General features: G+C 38.3%; 1 protein-coding gene across 1 annotated transcript in view; it reads right to left on the minus strand.

The window, feature by feature from the left end:
* ANTXR2 (ANTXR cell adhesion molecule 2) overlaps positions 1 to 21,703 on the minus strand; it is a 147,549-nt gene that overhangs the window by 37,395 nt on the left and 88,451 nt on the right. The window contains exon 12 of the mRNA XM_007950375.2: positions 9,824 to 9,919. Coding sequence (XP_007948566.2) covers positions 9,824 to 9,919 — 96 coding nt within the window. The remainder of the gene's footprint in view (positions 1 to 9,823; positions 9,920 to 21,703) is intronic.

Genomic DNA, 21,703 nt, shown 5'->3' on the forward strand with positions numbered 1-21,703 from the left:
TAAAAAAAAAAAAAAAAGAATGGTCCCTTCCGACAACATGATCAAAGTAGGTAAAATGAAATCTGGCTATTTTCACTTTCAAGGAGCATTCTGGCTACAGTTTTTCCAGGACAGATTTGTTCATTCTTCTGGCAGTCCATTTCATTTTCAGTATTCTTCATCAACACCACAATTCAAAGGCATCAGCTCTTCTTTGGTCTTCTTATTCATTGTCCAGCTTTTACATGAAAATACCATACCTTGGGTTAGGCACATCTTAGGCTTCAAAGTGACATCTTTGTTCTTAACATCTTAAAGAGGTCTTTTGTAGCACATTAGCCCAATGCAACACAGTGTCTGATTTCTTGACTGCTGTTTCCGTGGGTGTTGATTGTGGAGCCAAGTAAAATGAAATCCCTGACAACTTCAATCTTTTCTCCATTTATCATGATGTTGCTTACTGCTCCAGTTGTGAGGATTTTTATTGTTGTTGTTGTTGAAGTGTAATCCATATTGCAGACTGTAATCTTTGATCTTGAGTTCATTTATCAGTAAATGCTTCAAGTCATCTTCACTTTCAGCAAGCAAGGTTGTGTCATCTGCATATTTACAGGTAGTTACGAGTCTTCCTCCAATTCTGATGTCATATTCTTCTTCATATAGTATGGCTTCTGAGATTATTTGCACAGCATACAGATTGAATAAGTAGGGTGAAAGGATACAACCCTGATGTACTATTTTCCTGATTTAAAACCATGCAGTGTCCCCTTGTTCTGTTTGAATGACATCCTCCTGGTCTATGTACAGGTTCCTCATGAGCACAATTAAGTGTTCCAGAATTCCTATGTCTCATAATGTTATCCATAATTTGTTATGATCCACAACAGTCAAATGGCTTTGAATAGTTAATAAAACACAAGTAAACATCTTTCTGGTATTCTTTGCTTTCAGCCAAGATCCATCTGACATCAGCAATGACATTCCTCAATTTAAATCCTCTTGAATCCAGCTTGAATTTCTGGAAGTTCCTTGTCAACATACTGCTGCAACTATTTTTGAATTATCTTCAGCAGAATTTTACTTGCCTGCGATATTAATGATATTGTTTGATAATTTACACATTCTGTGGGATCACTGTTTTGTTTTGGAATGGGTACAAATATCTATCTCTTCCAGTCAGCTGTCCAGGTAGCTGTCTTCCAAATTTCTTGGCATAAATGAGTAAGCACTTCCAGCACTATATCTGTTTATTAAAACATCTCAATGGTAATTATATAAAAAAGAATTTACTGTACAACATTTACCATAATGAATAAAACACACACAGTAGCCAACTTCATAAAATTATTAAACAATAAGGGAAGAGACATTTTAGACAAATAATCACATAATCATTTTATTATAGTTTTATTAAATATCACAATACATCATTTTCTCTAAGTGATTTTTAGAGAATTTTGGCTAATATGTTAATAGTTAATATCCTAGAAAGGATTTTTTTTTCTAATTTGAAAGAATACATTCTGGTTTTAGTAGCTTTGATACTACTGCAAATATTTTTAAGAATATTACATTGCCTTTCATTTTACAGCCTCTTGTACTCCATGAGCAGTTTTTGCAATGAAGTTATTTGAAAACATATCACATAAGAATTCCACAAATCGCAATACTGATATAGCCCTAAGCAGTGATTCTCAACCTTGAGCAAACACTTGCGGGTGGGGGGACGATTTATACTGATATTTGCTGCTATAATAAATTACCAAAAATGTACAGGCATAAAACAACAGAAATGTACTTTCTTACTGTTCTGGAGGCAAGAAGTCTAAACTGAATATTTTGGGGCTAAAATTAAGGTGTCATCTGGGCTTGCTCTAAGCAGTGATTCTCAACCTTGAGCAAACACTTGCGGGTGGGGGGACGATTTATACTGATATTTGCTGCTATAATAAATTACCAAAAATGTACAGGCATAAAACAACAGAAATGTACTTTCTTACCGTTCTGGAGGCAAGAATTCTAAACTGAATATTTTGGGGCTAAAATTAAGGTGTCATCTGGGCTTGCTCCTGCAGGAGGCTTCGGGAAACACCATTCTTTGCCTTTTCCAGCTTCTGGTGACTACACACATTCCTTGGCTTATGCCCATATCATTCCAATCTCTGCCTTTGTGGCCACCTTGCTTCCTCCTCTTCTATAAATTCTTCTACCCTCTTATTAAGACATTTGTAATTTCATTTGGGACCCACTTAATTAATGCAAAATAATTTCCTCATTTCAAGATTCTTACCTTAATCATATCTGAAAATCCACTTTTACCATATAAAGCAGTATTCACGGGTTCTAGGGATTTTACCAAATTACAATGATAACTTTGGTGACCATTACTTAGTCTACCTTGGGAAACCTTTCCAAACTACAGATATCCCTGGAGATGTCTCAGACACACACACACACACACACACACACACACACACCCCTCAGGAAGAATCACAACTACTGAAAACCCGATATTCACTGCTCCTTCAGGTTATCTGGGGCAAGGGGAAAAGAAAATCATCATCATCTAAAATATAAGTAACACTGACTTTACTGAATCATTGATTAGATTATTTGTGAAATTTTAATCTCAGAGCAATGAATGATTCAATCATTCATAAAATATGAAATGATTGAATGAAGACTATATGAGCCTCAGAACTTTTTTTATTCCAGGCTTTCTATCATAGGAAGGGCTTCTGGGCATGATTTATTTGACAAGGAGGTAGATAGCTAACATATCTTCAATGTGCCTGAGAACAGATACTTTAAACTGCTAAAAACCCACCCACTGTCATCAAGTCGGATCTGACACATAGCGACCCCTCCTTGGGTTTCCGAGGTAGTATCACTGCAGAAGTAGATTGCTCAGTCTTCCTTCCGAGGAGTGGCTGGTGGGTTTGAACTGCCAGTCTTCTGGTTAGCAGTCAAATGCCTTAGCACTATGCCACCAGAGCTCCTGCTTGTTGTTGCTGTTGTTGTTGTTGTTGTGTGCCGTAGAGTTGGCCCTGACTCATAGTGACCCCTCCTTGGGTTTCCGAAGCAGTATCACTACAGAAATAGGATTGCCCAACCTTCCTTTTGAAGAGTGGCTGGTGGGTTTGAACCACCAGCCTTTTGGTTAGCAGTCAAGTGCCTTAGTATTATGTTACCAGAGCTCCTGAGCCCCTGCTTAGTAATGTTTAATTTGAAAAATTTGACTTAAATCATTGCCATAGTATTTAAAACACAATCATAAAGGAGCCACACCAAGCTGAATAAATACTTTCTTTTCTATTAAGAAGTTATATTACTGGTACCAACAGACAATTAAAGTCAAATTGATCCTTGATAATTTATCTGCTAATAATTATTTAAGAAGTCCTAGTGGCACAACATTTTGTTGTTACGTGCCATCGAGTTGGCCCTGGCTCATAGTGACCCCTCCTTGGGTTTCCAAGGCAGTATCACTACGGAAGTACGATTGCCCAACCTTCCTTCCGAGGAGTGGCTGGTGGGTTTGAACCGCCAGCCTTCTGGTTAGCAGTCAAGTGCTTTAGGTTTGACTCGACGGCACATAACAACAACAACAACAACAACAGTGACACAATGGTTAAGTGATCATCTGCTGATTGAAAATCGGTGGCTCAAAACCACTCTGTAGCTCTATTGGAGAAAGACGGGGTGGTGATCTGCTTCTGTGAAGATTATACCCAAGAAAACATTATGGAGCAGTTCTACTGTGTCACATGGGGTCACTACAAGTCAGAATCAACTCAGTGGCACACACCAATAACAACACAGAATTATGTAACTAATTACATTCTACTTTCAGCATCTCATAAGTATACCATGTACTGAAACACAACTCTAATATACTTTTACACAAGCTTATGGTCTTCCCTTGCCACTCCTCATCACATCATCTCATTTTTCCTTATCTGTAAGCTTCCATCTTAGATTCCAACTAACTATGTTTATTTAGAAATACTTTGCTCCAGCCATGTCTAAGATACATTATCTGTCCACTGGCTTTCCCTATCAATTGTTGATGGAACTCAGTTGGATACAGTTCTTAATTAATCGCAGCCACAGCCAACTCTACTACAGAGAAAGCACAGCTTCTTCCACGTGATAAAATTGATCCAGTTTCTCCAGTGGCTTCTCAGAATCCATGGGATGTGTTCAGACACCCTAAAAGACATTTGAGACCCTATCTAATGGAATGCTGACCAAAAATCCCAAACTATCTTTCACCACCTTTCACTTTCACACGAGGCCTCAGCCTAGCACCTCCCAAAACATGCCAGAATGTAGTAATTTTGCACACACTGCATCCGAAATATCTCTCATCAACTGCCAAAATCTTATCATCGTTCAAAACTCATAGTAAGGTCAACTGCCTCATCAGGTTTTTCTCAAATGATCTCTTTGCACTCTGGCAAATCGCCCCCCCTTCATGTTCTTATCTTTACCTACATAAATGGGGCATTCAATACCCTATATTTACATTTCTTTGTCCACATGCCTGAGTGTCTATGCTAAACTGTTAATTTCTTAATGGGAGGTTCATATCATTTCACAGCTATTTGTGTATTGTCAGTTCTAGTACTTATTCAATGCTCAGTAAATACTTGCTGAGGGCACAACGCAGAATTTGGCCTCTACCTTCTCCCTGCTTTTTATACCTACTTTAAAGAAACATTTGCTACGATTAAATACACCTAGGTACAACTTTAAGTTCCTAGCCAGGGCTAGCTGCTTTTTAATCTATATTTCAAGCTGTAAAAAGTAAATAAGCAGATAAATGGAGTTTCCCCCTATTAAATGTGTTCCAGAAATGAGTAAACATTCACAGAGTTTCTGAAGATAAGATACCTTCCTGACATCCTTAAATCACACCATTAAAGGGACCCCTCTATGCTTGCAAAAGATAATTATTTTATGAATCTGAGGCCTGATCTGCAGAGTCCCAAGGCTGAAAAGGATCCCCTATCACTTTCACTGGATCTACTCTATATTATTTCCAATAATGGTCTAGGTCTGTATTTAAGCACATGTAAAACCAAAACCAAACTCCCTGCCATCGAGTTATTCCTACTCATAGCGACCCCCATTGGGTTGTAAATCTTTACAGAAGCAGATTGCCCCATCTTCCTTCCATGGAGCAGCTGGTGGGTTTGAACCACTGACCTTCTGGTTAGCAGCCAGATGCCTTATTCATTGCACCATCAGAGCTCCTACTAAGCACATGTAGCAACAAGAAAATAACTTCCCAAAGAAACCCATTTGAGTTTTTCCATGTGTCCTTCATCTACTTTGACACTTTTGAGCTCTCTGGTCAATAACAAATGAAATTGTAAAGCAATGAAGGGAGGAAATCCACCACTGAGAAGTTTAAAAAATCAAGGAGCACAAATCACATTAGGACACCTTTCTGCTTTTTAATTTGAGACTCAGGAAGGCTAGCCACCCTAAAACAGCCATATCTAGGATCATCAAGGAGATTATAACAGGAAACTGAGCATAAATTGCTATGGCAGGAAACTGATTAGTTCAGCAGAGAGACAGGATGCTTCTTGTCTCTACCGTTGTCTGAGAAAATTCTGTGCCTCCTCCATGGGCCAACTACTCAGAGATAATGATAAAGAAATAAAGGATTGTAAATTTGTCTCATGAAAGTAGGCTGGAGTACACTTAATAATGAATGTATGAGTAATATAAACTATTGCCTGAAATCACAAGGAAACTGAAGTCAGTCAGCAGAGGAGATATTTTTTAAAAGAGCAATATAGTCATATTATGTAAAACACTACATGATCTACAGAACACAAAGTTCTACATAGTGTACTGATTAAAAAGGAAAATTTAAAAAATAAGTAGCAGACATGCTTTGAAAGAACACACCTGCAGGACAATGTTTTCTATGAAGGATCTCTAAAACCTGAACAATCCCAATTAGATGGCTTGAAACACACTGAAAGTAATCAGCCAACATTCCAACCTGTGCTAGGTAGACTAATGGCTCTTCAAAGATGCTCACAGTCTAATTCCCAGGACCTATGAATATGCTACCTTACATGGCAAAAGGAATTTTGCACATGTGATTAAGGAACTTGAGATTGGAGACTATCCTGAATTATCTGGGTAGGTCCAATTATCTATATGGTTCTTTAAAATTGGAGTACCTTTCTCAGCTGGGTTGAGAGTCAAAGGAAGATGTGACTACAGAATAATGTCAGAGAGATGCAACATTGCTGGCACTGAGGATGGCAGAAAGGAGCCATGGACCAAGGAATGTGAGTATACTCCAGAAGCAGGAAAAGGAAGTGAAAAAAAATCCTTCCCTAGATCCTCCAGAAAGGAATGTAGCCTTGCTGGTATCTTTTAGCTCAGATGAGCCCAGTAAGACGAGGCTGGACCTCTGATTACAGAATTGTAAGATAATCAACTCCTATTGCTTTAAGTCACTGAGTGTGTGGCAACTTGTTCCAGTCACCTAGAAAGCCAACACAGATCCAATCACATCACTAGAGGGATGCAGGAGATGGGAACCACACTAGGTGACACTGTCAGAGGAGGGGACACCAAAATGCCTGACTATAAAAAATCTTGTGCAATGTTTTTGCAGAATGCATTATTTTTTATTAAAAATATCCCTGTATAATAACATATCTGACAAGGGACTTATCTCTAGAATTTATAGAACACTCCAACACCTCAATAACAAAAAGACAAACAATCCAATGAAAAAATGGGCAGAAGACATGAATAGACACTTGGAGGATATTCAAGCGGCCAACAAACATATGAAGAAATGCTCACGATCATTAGCTATTAGAGAGATGCAAATCAAAACAACAATGAGATACCATCTTGCTCCAGCACTAGTAGCAAAGTTCAACAAGACAGAAAATAACAAATGCTGGCGAGGTTGTGGAGAGATTGGGACTCTCATACACTGCTGGTGGGACTGTCAAATGGTACAACCATTGTGGAAAGCAGTATGGCGATTCCTTCAAAAGTTGGAAATACAAATACCATTTGACCCAGCCATCCCATTACTAGGTATATACCCTAAAGAAGTGAGAGCCATAACAAGAACAGATATATGCACGCCGATGTTCATCGCAGCACTATTTACAATAGCCAAAACTTGGAAACAACCTAGATGTCCAACAACTGAGGAATGGATAACCAAACTTTGGTACATTCACACAATGGAATACTATGCAACGCTAAAGAATAATGTAGAATCTGCAAAACACCGCATAACGTGGATGAACTTGGAGGACATTATGCTGAGCGAAATAAGTCAGTCACAAAAGGACAAATATTGTATTAGTCCGTTATTGTAAAAGTTAAGGAAATGTTTATATATTGGAGGACATTTTCTTTGTTGGTTACCAGGGGTGGGAGGGAAGAGGAGGGAATGCTGTTAGATAGATAGAGATAAATATTGATTTGGGTGAAGAGAAGGGCAATGTACCAAATGTGAGTGACCAGTATGGCAGCATTGAGGATGAGAAAGACAGAGAGAGTTACATGGGCAGTACAAACAACAAATATGAACCCCTTTGTAAATACAATACTGAGTTGTTAATGAAAGCAAACATGGGTATAGGGACGGATAGATGGGTGAACAAGCTAAACAATTATGTATGTCTAAATGGAGAGTGTATCCAAGATCATATACAGGGTTGGCAGACAATGGGCCTCTCGAAGAGTATGAAGGGATGGACACTGGGAGGAGGTAGCTATGGGGAGGAAGTGGGAGGGGAGCTGCTGCATTGTAAATTTTGGTCAATGACATGAGACAAAGTATATGTGAACTTCTGTATGAAAAGTGAATTTACTCTGTAAATCTTCACCCAAATCCTAATAAAAAAAAAAAAAAAAAATCCCTGTAGTAACATAACAACAAAACCATTTTTTTATCAGCCCATGTTACATGTATCAATATACCCACAAGGCTAAAACTCTGGGCTAATTTACTTTTTGAACCTTCTGGTGCACTCTGGTCAGAGCTGTCATTATTACCAAATTACAACGATACTTTGAATCATGTGTTTCATCTGCATGTGCTACAAGCACACGTTGGTGATTCTGTTCCAATGATTTTATAGTCACTGATTTTGTCAAATTTTCTGATGTTTTAGGTACAGTATGGTGGTAAATCATTTGTGACCCTTTACCAGTAGTTTTCTTGATAATGAAATAGTAATTCCAGGAAATGAAGGAGAAAATTCAAAATAGGCTGCCATTCAGTTACTCAAAAACCACTTACCGCTGCTCAGTCAATTTCGACTTATAGTATGGTAGTTATGTTTGTGTGTCAACTTGGCTGGGCCTGGTTGAGTGGCTGGGCAGCTGGTGGTAGTTATTCCCCATGATGAGACTGCCAATCAACTCCATGGTGGTATCTACCACAAGCAGCTGAGTAGCTGCCTTTGGGATGTGGTCTGCTTCCTGCATATGAGGAGAGGCCTTGGGAATGGTCTCTAGCTTATGGCAGGCAGCCGTGGACCCTGCATGTAGCCATATTGCTGTTCAGCAGCCTGCCATGCTCTGCCGACCTTATGACTTACAATGGACTTGAGTTAATGACCTATCATGTGGTTTGGTAACATCGGGACTGTGCCTTTTTACTGGTCAACCCTGGGCTTGGCAACCTCAGCAGCCAGCAGCTGACTGAGTGAAGAAAAGCCTCTAGCTTCAGTGGAAAAGGAGCTGGAGGCAGAGCTGAAGCCCAAGGCTGAGGGGCTTTCACCCAGCCCCTAGAGCCTGGCACTTTGAACTTGGGACTTAAAGCCTCCAAACTGTAAGAGAATAAACTCCTGTTTATTAAGGCCATCCCATTTGTGGTCTATTCTTGTCAGAGCAGCACTAGGTAACCAATAAACATAGTGACCCCTCCTTGGTTTTCTGAGGCAGTATCACTAGGGAAGTATCAATTGCCCAATCTTCTTTCCAAGGAGTGGCTGGTGGGTTTGAACCACCAGCCTTCTGGTTAGCAATCAAATGCCTTAGGCACTAATAATGTTATAATTCAACATAGAAAGATTTCACCAAACAATTTTGTCATTACTAGTGTTATAAGAAATATTACATTTAAGGAATTTACAACTACCTTTATCATGTATGATTCTAGAATTAAAATTGACAACAAACATAACTAAGAATTCTGTGTGATCTGGCACAGGGGACGAAGGGGTGACACCATGAGTTACCACAGTGGATAACACCAATCCTACTGATGCACTGTGCATACCTATATTCTTTGAGATCTTCCACAAACACTAAAAATGACACAAACTGAAACCTCCTGTCATTACTCAAAAGTGACTCTTTAACAGGCACTCAACATATGAACATGACATATTTCCAAAAATGCTTTTTTAGAGAAGATGACAGAGAAGGTCCTGAAATAGTAACTCTTTCAAAGAGGAAATGAAAGATTCAGTAGATACTGAAAAGATTAACTTCTCCCAATGAATCCATCAGGAAAATACCATTCATTTTCCTTGAATTTCTTTTGTAATTGAGTGGTAAGACCTTTTGTCTGTATTACCTCTCCTACTTTCTTCTCCTCTTCTCTCCCTAAACCTGATTTTGAACTTCTTTGTCCATTAAGTTTTATAGTAATCATTCATTGGCATACATGTTTTCTAGAATTTATTATAGCAATAAAAAAAATTAAAATGAAATTGCTCATTGAAATTTTGATACTGTTGAACAATATGACATTCATTCATATTTCAGATTTTACATATTATTGAAGAAAAAAAAGGAGTCAAACTGTAAATCAGAAATCTTTCTTACTCACCACTTTGCAGCAAAGAGGCCAAAACCACCACATCAAACCAATGCCCAAGATTAGAAGTAACACCAAAATAGCAATGATGGCTGCAATCCCATTTGACTGGAATTACAAAAAACAAAAGCAAAGTGGTTAGCAAAGGTGAGAATCAAATTCCAAGTGTGCATATTCTTTAAGGAAACAGTAGCAAATAATAAATAAAGCATAATAATGTTGAAACCAGATTGGTACTACATACCTTGACATTATTTAAATTATATATATATATGACTGCAAACCAGAAGGCTGGCCTTTCAAACCCATCAGCCACTCCTCGGAAGGAAGGTTGGGAATCTACTTCTGCAGTGATACTGCCTTGGAAACCCAAGGAGGGGTCGCTATGAGTTGGGTTCGACTCGACAGCACATAACAACAACAACATATAGATGTACATAAATATATTGTCGGGCCGACTTGATGACACATAACAGCAACAGCATATATATAATATTTATATCTTTAAATTCTATTTAAGATACACAATAATAAATTAAAAATCTTCCAAAGTGCTGCAGATTATTTTAAAATGTCTTAAAAGAATATGTTGTTGTTGTTTGTTGTTGTTGTTTGCCGTCGAGTCGGACCCAACTCATAGCGACCCCTCCTTGGGTTTCTGAGGCGTTATCACTAGGGAAGTAGATTGCCCAACCTTCCTTCCGAGGAGTGGCTGGTGGGTTTGAACCACCAGCCTTCTGGTTAGTAGTCAAGTGCCTTAGGCACTATGCCACCAGAGCTCCTTTAAAAGAATATAGGGAAAATTATTATTCAGGGTTAGATAAAGAGTCCACACGCCCCATCCTTTTTCCTCTCTGAGTAAGGATTATTTTGGATTCAAGAATTTAGGCAAAATTTCCCCCAGGCTTTTTGATGCTATAACACAGTTTACTTTATATATTTAAATGACAGTAGATGAGGAATATAAAAAATAAAGAAGACAGCAAAGCAACCATAGTGGTTCTTGTAGGCAAATGATACATACACATCAAGGCAAAAAAGTGATCCTGTGCCTCCATATATCAGAGAATCTCTCATGTTGCTCAAGTTACTTGCACAGTAACCATACTGGTGTTCTTTCCTTTCCCAACTGGCTAGTTTCATCAGCCTTAAGGCATCTGCCCTAGACTCTGCCTCCAACCCTCTTCTTTTAGCAATACCTACCAGAAGGCTGGTGGTTCAAACCCACCAGTCACTCCTCCTCAGAAGACTGGGCGATCCACTTCCGTAGATATACCACCTCGGAAACCCAAGGAGGGGTTGCTGTGAGTTGGTATTGACTCAAGGGCAGTGAGTTTCTTTGTTTCTTTTCTTTTGGGAGGATATGCCCTTCCCTATTATACAACTCCTCCTAGTTATCCGTACTTTAGTCTTGAGCATGTATCACAATGCAGCTAATTAACACATGATGAGCTTTGTGATTATTTCTTTATTTCTCTTTTCTGCCACAATTCATTATGGGCTTTAGGAAGCCAGGGACTATGCCCAACCAACATAGTGCTGTGTGCTCCACATTTGGCATTTAAAACCTATCACCTGAGAGTATGAACTCCAAAGAAATAAGACTGTGAAATCTACAGATACAAAGAGGAGGGTTTATTGAATTAGTAGTGTAGAGATCACGTTTCCAAGGGAACAGGTGTCTCTACGAAACCCTCACTCTTTATCAACATTTGTTTCCCCTTTTCTCAGAATTCACACCCTGTGTTCAGAAATAAAGACACAGAATGAGAGGATATGAATCTGCTAAAAGTTTAGGGGTTGATTTGTTCTTTCTATCCTTGTGCACTGAAGAAGTTCAGCAAAATTTTGCTGACTCTGCTACTGAGAGTTCCACTCTGCCGTGGGGTGCCTATGAATTAAAATCAGCTCAACAGCACCGAACACCAACGGTCAGTTAGAATATAAGGCAGATCTAACTTGACAGCACATAACAACAACAACAATATAAGGCACTAACAGGGGCTTTATTTTCCCTCAAAAATACCTCTAATACTAGCAGTGACAAAACACTATGCACCACAGGTTTGAACCACCAACCTGGTGGTTAGCAGTCAAATGCCTTAGGAACTACGCCACCAGCGCTCCCAAATATACAATTATTATGACAATATGAACATCTAACGCAATCCCACTGTGACATAAATGTATGAGAAAAAGTCCCAAGATGGACCAGTCCCAGACATTAGTTCAATTAACTGGATACAAATTCAGGCTTTTCCATTTCCTTTGTTTTGACTTGCAGGAGGCATTATCAGAGCATCTCAGGCTTCAGAACTAAAAGGGAAATACTTTCATTGTTCACATAACTTTATAAACAAATTAAGGAAAGGGTCAGACCCATGGTCTTCAGTCCTATGAGTCTTCAGTCCATGTTGCAAATTTCAGACTCATAAGAATTATGACTACATATAAATGGATATCTTAAGTAGAAACTAGACTCCTTTCTCTTTAGTTAGGCATGCTCACTTTAAACAGAACCCAGGCCAAAAAATCACTTAACAGTATTTTAACACTCAAATGACATTTTCCTTGAACTAAATTAAATAAATAAATACATGTAACTACAAGCAAAAAATATTTTTCTTCATCCAAAATATCTGATGAGCACCTACAGGGTGCTAGTTATTTAAATAGACGGCAAAGTATTAAATACAATGTTGAACAAGTCTTCATGAAGTTTATAGGTTAGTTAGAGAGACAAACCTTGAACAAAGAATTATAGATGGGAGGAAAGTACAATAGAAGCATAAAAGGGGGAACAAACCCGGTCTAGGATACTGAGAGGACCTCTTTGAAGAAGTATAAAAAAGCCCTAGGGGAGGTGGAGGTGGGGCAAGATTAGTGGCTTCTTCCTAGAGCAAGACAAAAAGGACTGTAGCTGAAGTATAGTGGGAAGGGATTGAGTGGCCTGAAAACACTGAAGGAAAATATCACACACACTCTGGTAGTGTAGTGCCTAAGGCACGTGACTGCTAACCAGAAGCCTGGAAGTTCAAAGCCATCAGCCACTCCTCGGAAGGAAGACTGGGAATCTACTTCCGCAGAAATACCGTCTCGGAAAGTAAAGGAGGGGTCGCTATGAATCAGACTCAACTCCATGGCAGTGAGTTTGTTTTTGAGGTTTAAACTTCTGAAAAGCTATAATTATCTTTAGTAGACAGAAAACTGGCCTTTTGTTAGATTAGTGGACATTTCTTGGATTAATTCATCCTAACCCATAGGCTTGAAAATCAAGTATCATTTTTAGGCATGTAGGAAGACTCAAAGTTCCCTGGGTGGTGCAAACGATTTGGGTTCATATCTAACCAAAAGGCGGTGGTTTGAACCCACCAAGTGGCATCAAGAAAAAAAAGACAAAGTGTTCTGCTTGTAAAGACTAAACCAAACCAAACCCACTGCTGTTGAGTTGGTTCTAACTCACAGTAACCCTATAGGATGTAATAGAATTGTCCCACAAGGCCATATATCTTTACAAGACTGCCACATCCTTCTGCAAAACAGATGCTCAGTTTGAACCACCAACCTTTCAGTTAGCAGCTGAGTTCTTAACTGATGTGCTGTCAGGGTCCCTTCCTGTAAAGACTACAGCAAAGAAAACCCTAAGGAACAGTTATACTCTGTAACACATGGGTTGCCTTACTAGCAACAGGTTTTAGGAAGATTCGACTATGAAAGTAAACTGAGGAGTACAGTCAGAGACTCAGTACTCAGATACTGGTCAAGGCTGTGAAACCAAAACTCTTTTAATGGTTAAAGTAGGGACATACCCGAACTTTGAGTTTGATGTTAGGATAGTAGGAATATATACTTTGAATGACTAGACACATTAAGTGTTTTCAAACCACAACTGCATCTAATTTTTTTTATTATTAAAAGCAAACTATAATATAAAACTTAGTCAAATATAACTAAAATTACAGCTAAGAGAATCATAGAAATGTACAGACAAATCAGGGCCATTTCTGTACTTGCAAAATAACTGTGGCAAAGAGGAATTCATCAAAAGTTAAAAGAAACCAGAGTGAATAATATGTTGTAATCTATATAGAAGATACAAAATACTATTCACTCTGGAGAGATTACAACATATTATGCACTCTTATTTTGAAACTCCTGAATAATTCATATTTCCCATATTTATTTTATAAGTACAGTACTGGTTCTGGGTTTTTTTTTTTGTTTGTTTTGGTTTGGTTTTTTATTTCTATGATTCTATTAGTTATAGTTTTAGTTATATTTGACAGAGAAAAGTTTTGAATTGTTTATCATAGTGAGCTATTAAGGCAATCTGGAAAATCAACCACTCATCTATCAGTTTGTAATACTGTCGTCCCTTCCTTGTTACTGTGATGCTAGAAGCTATGCCATCAGTATTTCAAAATCCAGCAGGGTCACATATGGTGGACAGATTCATCAGAGCTTACAGACTAAGAAAGACTAAGACAAAGGACCCGGTGATATATTTCTAAGAAAACTGGTCAATGAAAATCTTATTCATAGTAGCAGAACATTGTCTGACATAATGCCAGAAGACACTTCCTTGGGGTGGAACACTCAAAAATATGACTGCATAGCAGCTGCCTCCTCAAAACTGAATCAACCTTAATGTAGTACATGGAATAAAGATTTTAGGACCCTCATATGTTGATGTGGCATGACTCAAACTGAGAAGGAACTGCTACAAGCATCCATTAATAATCAGACTGTGAATATAGGAAGTATAAATTTAGGAAAATTGGAAGTCCTCAAAAATGAAATGGAACAAATAAGATCTTTATCCTAGGCATTAATGAGCTACAATGGACAGGTTTGGCAATTTTGAATTAGATAATCATATGGTCTACTGTGCTATGAGTTGGGTCTGACTCAACAGCACCAAACAATGATAATAACAACTGTGCTGGAAATGACAGATTGAAGGGGAATGACATTACCTTCATCGTCAAAAAAATTTCAAGATATATGCCAGAGTACAATGCTGTAAGTGGTAGAATAAAGTCCTATATTAATGTCCATAAGGAAAATCAGTTATTACAAATATTATTTAAATTTACACACCAACTACTAGTGCCAAAGATGAGGAAATTGAAGCAGTTTTACCAATTTCTGCAGGCTGAAATTGATCAAACATGCAATCAAGATGCAATCATAATTACTGGTGATTGGAACACAAAAGTTGGAGACACAGAAGAATCAATAACTGGAAATTATGGTTGTGATGATAAAAATAATGCCAGATGTCACTTAGCAGAATTTTGCAAGACCAATAACTTATTCATTACAAATACCTTTTTTCAACAACATAAGTGGCAACTATACATGCAGACCTCACCACACAGAGTACACAGGAATCAAATTCACTACTCTGTGGAAAGAGACAACGGAAAAGCTCAATACCACCAATCAGAACAAGGCCAGGGGCTGACTGTAAAACAAACCATCAATTGCTCATATGCATGTTCAAGTGGAAGATGAAGAAAACTAAAACAAGTCCACAAGAGCCAAAATATGACCTTGACGATATCCCCATGTGTATTTTGAGACCATCTCAAGAACGTATTTGACATATTGAATGCTAATGACTGAAGACCAGGCAAGTTTTGGGAAGACATTGAAGGATTCTATGGAAAAAATATTAAGCAATGCAGGAATCATAAGATGAAGATGCCAGGAATACAGAGTCACTGTACCAAAAATAATTGGTCTATGTTCAGTCATTTCAGGAAGCAATATATGAAAACAAAAATCCTTACAACTGGACCAATCAGCAACATCATGATAAACGGAGAAAAGTTTAAAGTTGTCAAGGATTTCATTTTTCTTGGATCTACAATCAATGCCCATGGAAGCACAAACAAAAAATCAAATGACATACTGCATTCTCTAAACCTGCTCCAAAAGACATCTTTAAAGGGCTATAAAGCAACGATGTCACTTTGAGTAAGGTGTCCCTGAGCCAAGCCATGATATTCTCAATTGCCTTATATGAACGTGAAAGCTGGATAATGAATAAGGAAGACAAAAGAAGAAATGATGTCTTTGAATAATGGTGTTGGAGAAGAATATTGAACATACCATGGATTGCCAGAAGAATGAACAAATCTGTTTTGGAGAAAGTACAGCCAGAATGCTCCTTAGAAGCAATGATGGCAAGACTTCACCCCATGCACTATGAACATGTGTCAGGAGGGACCAGTCCCTGGAGAAGGACATCGTGCTTGGTAAACTAGAGATTCAGTGAAAAGAGGATGACCTTCATTGAGATAGACTGACACAGTGTCTGCAACAATGAGCGCAAACATAACAACAAGTGTTAAGGACAGCACAGGACTGGGCATTGCTTCATTCTGTTGTACATGGAGTCCCTATGAGTCAGAACCAACTCAAGGGCATCTAACAACAGTCTAGAAAATAATTAGTCACCAAAACTACATTATAAGGAAATAGGCACAGAGAAAGGGAAATGAGTCTATACAATTTCATTTCCACGAATTTAATGTTAGGGTGACAAAAAATATGCATAGAGTAGTGATGGTTGCATTCAATGGATTCTTTTAGAAACTCCAGTACCAAGCAAGAATCAGCAAACTACAGCCCTAAGTCTAGTCTGTCTGATTTATAAGGCCCTCAGAATAGTTTTCACTTTATTACATGGATGAAAAAAAAAAATCAAAAGATGAAAATATTTCATGGAATGTAAGAATTCCATAAAATTCAAATTTGGTGTACATAAATCATTTCAGTGAACACAGCCACGATAATTTATTTACATAGTGTCTATGGTTGCTTTTGTGCTACCATGGAAGTGTTCAGTAGTTGGGAAAAGACCATGTGGCCTTGAAATCTAAAATATTTACTATCTGGCTCTTTAAAGAAAGAAAATTGCCAATCCCCAATCTATATAAATTAATTTAGGATCTGCTTATAGATGGCAAATTGTGCAGGTATTCAGGCTGGGAACAAAGATAGATGTGGGCTCAATTCCCAATTCTAGTGTCACTAGAGAGTCCCTGGGTGGTACACGGGGTTAAGCTGCTTGCTGTTAGCCAAAATATTCATGGTTTGAGCCTACCCAAATGTGCCTTGGAAGAAAGCCCTAGTGATCTACTTCTAAAAATTCACCCATTAAAAGCCCTATGGAGTTTAGTTCTACTCAGAAACACATGGGGCAGCCATAAGTGTGAATTGACTCCAAGGCAACCAGTAATGTGACTAGACTATGAAACAAATCAAGTAAACTTAACCTTCCAGAAGGCCCCAGGCTCCCCTCCTTCCCTGGGCAGTAGAAACTGAACTCAGCATATGTCCTACTCTCTGAGTCAAATACATGCTCTCAGAGGGCTGGGTCCACCTAATAAGAGAAGCTCCTTTTTCTAATGTGTTTGCACAAACATGCAATAAAGATTAGAGATGGCCTTCTGTTGCTCAGTTTTCTCACCTGCAAAAATAGCTAATAATTATAGTCTCCTCTTGGGCTGTTAATATGAAACATGGCAGGAAAGTGCTTAGCACTTAATATAAGCTCAGAAAACTTTAGTGGCATTATTATTACAAAAGAATCAGAAGCACAGTGTTTCCAAAAAAGGAAAGGCATATTTTTTGCTGTATTTTTAAGCGAGGACACACTTAAGAAACCTGAGAATGTATGTAGGAGAAAGGACTGCCTGAATATAAATCCTCCTCAGGGTCTAATCTTAAATCTCAGAAGTCTAAACCCTACTTTCCTCACTTTTAAATAGATATACAGCTATTTCTTCATTTATTCATTTAACAACCAGTTGTGGAGCACCTATCCAGTGCAGAGGACCACACCACAGGAGGGAAGCGAAGATCCTGCTATCATGGTTTCAAGACTGGTGAGAAAGACCCACAAGTAAACAGGAAATTACAGGTCTGTGTGGTACGTGCCATAAAAGGACAAAACCAGGATGCTTCTGAAGCATGGTGGGGAGTAGCTTCTTCATTTGTGAGACTTTCACAACGATTAGTTAATTACTAGAGTAATAGTATTTTATTTTGTTTTGCTTTCAAATGTCTGTGAAAGAAAAGGCATCATCTTAGTAATGAGTAATTCCACTGATTGCATCTCACCTAATCACCACACCCAAATATGCCTGAAAAATTGAATGTCAGTCCAACAAAATGGCTGAGTACTTTTCTCTTCTGTTTTCCAGAGATTTAAAGCACAATCAACAGACATATCTCAGAGCCTCGGGTTTCCTATCTATAAAATTGTAATATTACTACTACCCTCCAAAGGTATTTGAGGTTGAATAGAAAATAATGGTTAAATCTACTGAGGAAAAAAAAGTAGTACGCTGTGATTATTATCAATATGCTAAAATGAATCACAGTGTTTTTTAATCTTAAAATAATGAGCAGAATAATAAAACTCACACAGAAGAGAGGGCTTCAGACCATCAACCTGTGCTGAACCATCAAGGTCACAGATGGCTCTGACTAACTTTACATCAAAGCTCTTTATCTTTGAACTCTCCAGACACCTAACGCTGCCCCCTCTTCATGTTGGCATTCCTTCTTCCTTTGACTTCTTTATTTGCTAAGACAATGGATTTATTTTTACTAAAACAATATGTATTACTCTCAATCTGAAATGCCATAAACCCTAAATTCTCCTCTCTTCTCTTTCCAACAGCTGCATTAAAAGCTGATCTTAATTTTGTATCTCCAACCTCACCAATCTCACTAACTCAGTATGTCTACCACAGAAATTAACTTCATCTCCACATTCAGTTCTATCTTTAAATGTTTCCAATGATAACATCATTCTACCCTATCACTAGATTCAACATTTTGGAATCAACCATTCCTTCTATCACCAGTGTCACTTTATAGTACATATTTCTTCATTAATGCCATTTCTAATACTGTTTCTACTAATATCATTCAGTACAGAACCTGAAGATTTATGTCTAAATTCCAGTATTTGCCTCCTAATAGCTTTCTTATACCCTGTTTTTCTCCCATCCTAATTCTCTTACATAGCACTACTAATCTAATCTTCCTAAAATAGCATATTGCACCATCACATTCATGCTCATAACACTTTAAAAATACCCTATCATCTATTTCAGTCAGCCCTTATAATTTCTCAAACCAATAAAACTTCAAAAAAATAAATAAATAAAGGCTCAGATAGGCTTTGCCAGCTAAGCATTCTGCCAGACAACATTTTACAAGATGGAGGAGGAGGAAGTAAAGGAACATAAGAAAATTTAAAAAAAAAAAAAAAAGAGAGAGAGAGAAGGAAGGATGGAGGAAGGGAGGGAGAAAGGGAGAGAGGAAAGTGGGGAGGAAAAAAAGAGCTGGCCAATTACTACAGTCAATTTTTTTCTAAATCAAAAGTTACTTTAACATTAAAATGTCAGGAAGAACAATTTCAGAACAAACAAATCCTTTCAAAAGTTGAATACATCTAGCATTATGAAAAACATAATCCATTTTCTTTCCTTATTTCATTTCAACATTGACAGCAATAAGTAGTGAAGTTTAGGAAGCACCGGCCTAGAGGATAAGTCTAAACTAACGCTAGTGATACCCAGGCCTAACATTTCTACTCCAAATTTTCCCCCCTTATTTCCACTTCAGCCAAATGGGTCTATTCATAATTTATTCAACACTCCATACATATTCGCACACTAGTTGTAATTTACTTATAATGTGTTTTCCTATTCTCTTTCCTTGTCTAAGTCTTGTTTAAGGGCCACTTTGTCTTGGTTCCCCCATAAATGCAAAACCTTTCTCTGGCACTGTTTTCCTACTTGCTCTAACCACTTAAAAGCTACTCTTGTGGAATTTGGTTAGCTACTTCATTCCATCCATGCTATCAGCTCCCAAATTTGTACCTCTAATCCAGACTCCTTTCTAGAATTTTTATATTAAACTGCCTATCTGACATATCCACCAATATGTCTAATGTTGATGTGAGTTGCCACGGAGCTGGCTCTGAACCATCAGGACCTTATGTATAACAGAATGAAATGTTGCCCAGTCCTGTGACATCTTCATGATTATTGTGTATATCAGTCCATTTTTGTGGCTATAGTGTCAAACCACCTCTTTGAGGGGTTCCCTCATTTTTGCTGGCCTTGTACTTTACCAATAAAGAAGACATCTCTAATTCAACATGTCTAAACTTGAACTCCTGACCTTATTTAAAAAATTGCTTGACCTATAAAGAAAACAAAACAACAAACTTGTTGCTTTTGAATTGATTCTGACTCCTAGCATCCCTATGTGTTAAAAAACAAAACAGAACTGAGCTCCGTAGTTCCCTGGGTGATTTACACTTGACTGCTGACTGAAAGTTGGCAGTTCAAACCACCCAGTGGTACCATGAAAAAAGGGCTGGTGATCCCCTTCTGTAAAGATAACAGCCAAAAAAAAAAAAAAAAACTATGATGCTTTACCCAGAGCCTTCTTAATTCACAAGATGGTAATCCTCTTTTTATTTGCTGAGCATAAAACATTTGTAACTATTAAAGATATTTCTTCCCCTCAAATCCCACATCTAATCTGTCAGGACATCCCAGAGGCTCCACTTTCAGAATACATTCCAATCCAACCACTTCTCACCATCTCCACTGCTATCACCTAATAAAGCCACATTTTTCCCTCTCCTAGATTATCAACAACAAGAAGGTTATCAAAACAGACACATAATTGGTCTCCATGTTTCTACTTTTGCCCTTAACTGAAAATTCTTTCTTACAACTGTGAGAGTAATCCTTTAAAAACATAATTTAATCATGTCACCCTCAATGGCTTCTCATTTCATTCAGAAGAAAAGCTCTTACAATGATTTCAAGACCACAGATCATACAAGATCTGCTCACCTCTCCTCTCTTCTGATCTCTTCCTAAGCTAATTCCACCCCAGTCTCTGTGACAACTTTGATCTTCCTTAAACTTGCCTAATACAATCCCATGTATTAGACTTTGCTCTGGCTTTTCCTTCTGCATGGATAATTATTCCCTCAGATGGTCTTCAGAGCTAACTCCCTCACATTCCTCAAGCCTGCTCAAATCTCACCTTGACCAACAAGCCCCTTTCATTTGCTCCCCATCTCTGACACAACTAATGCTCCTTTTTTTGAAATCACTTTACTTATCTTCAACCACCTTGATTCACATTACCTTCTCCTCATAACTCGAGCACATGACCTATAAATTCCAGATGAATCATTTAACTTTAGCATCCAGGAACATTGAAATCATAAATGGTTTTACACTAAGGATGAAGACTTGTTTTCCTGCTTGTGTGGAAGAATGTTGTTGTTGTTGTTGTTGTTATCTGCCATCGAGTTGGACCTGACTCATACTGACCCTTTCTTGGGTTTCCGAGGCAGTATCACTACGGAAGTAGATTGTCCAACCTTCCTTCTCAGGAGTGGCTGGTGGGTTTAAACCACCAGCCTTCTGGTTAGCAGTCAAGTGACTTAGGTACTATGAAAAATAGTTGGAGATGCCAAATAGGAAGAAGAATGCAGAAAGAATATAATTTCAATTGGTTAAACCCAGAAAAACTATATTCCACAAATGTTTGTAACATCAACTACATCCTGAAAGACCAGAAAGCCTACAAATTGCAACATTCACAAAACTTACAAATTGCAATACGCATTTAAAGGTAAGCACAGGTGGGCTGGTGCTTACTCACTGATCTGCACTGAACACTTTCCCTTGTTACCCTCCCGAGAGAGACCGGGTCTCCGGGAGCAGGTAAGCATGGGCGGGCTGGTGCTTACTCACTGATCTGCACTGAACACTTTCCCTTGTTACCCTCCCGAGAGGGACCGGGTCTCCGGGAGCAAGGTAAGCACGGGCGTAG

This window comes from Orycteropus afer, unplaced genomic scaffold, assembly GCF_000298275.1.
Source record: "Orycteropus afer afer isolate SDZICR_OR568_19922 unplaced genomic scaffold, OryAfe1.0 scaffold00270, whole genome shotgun sequence".
NCBI lineage: Eukaryota > Metazoa > Chordata > Mammalia > Tubulidentata > Orycteropodidae > Orycteropus > Orycteropus afer.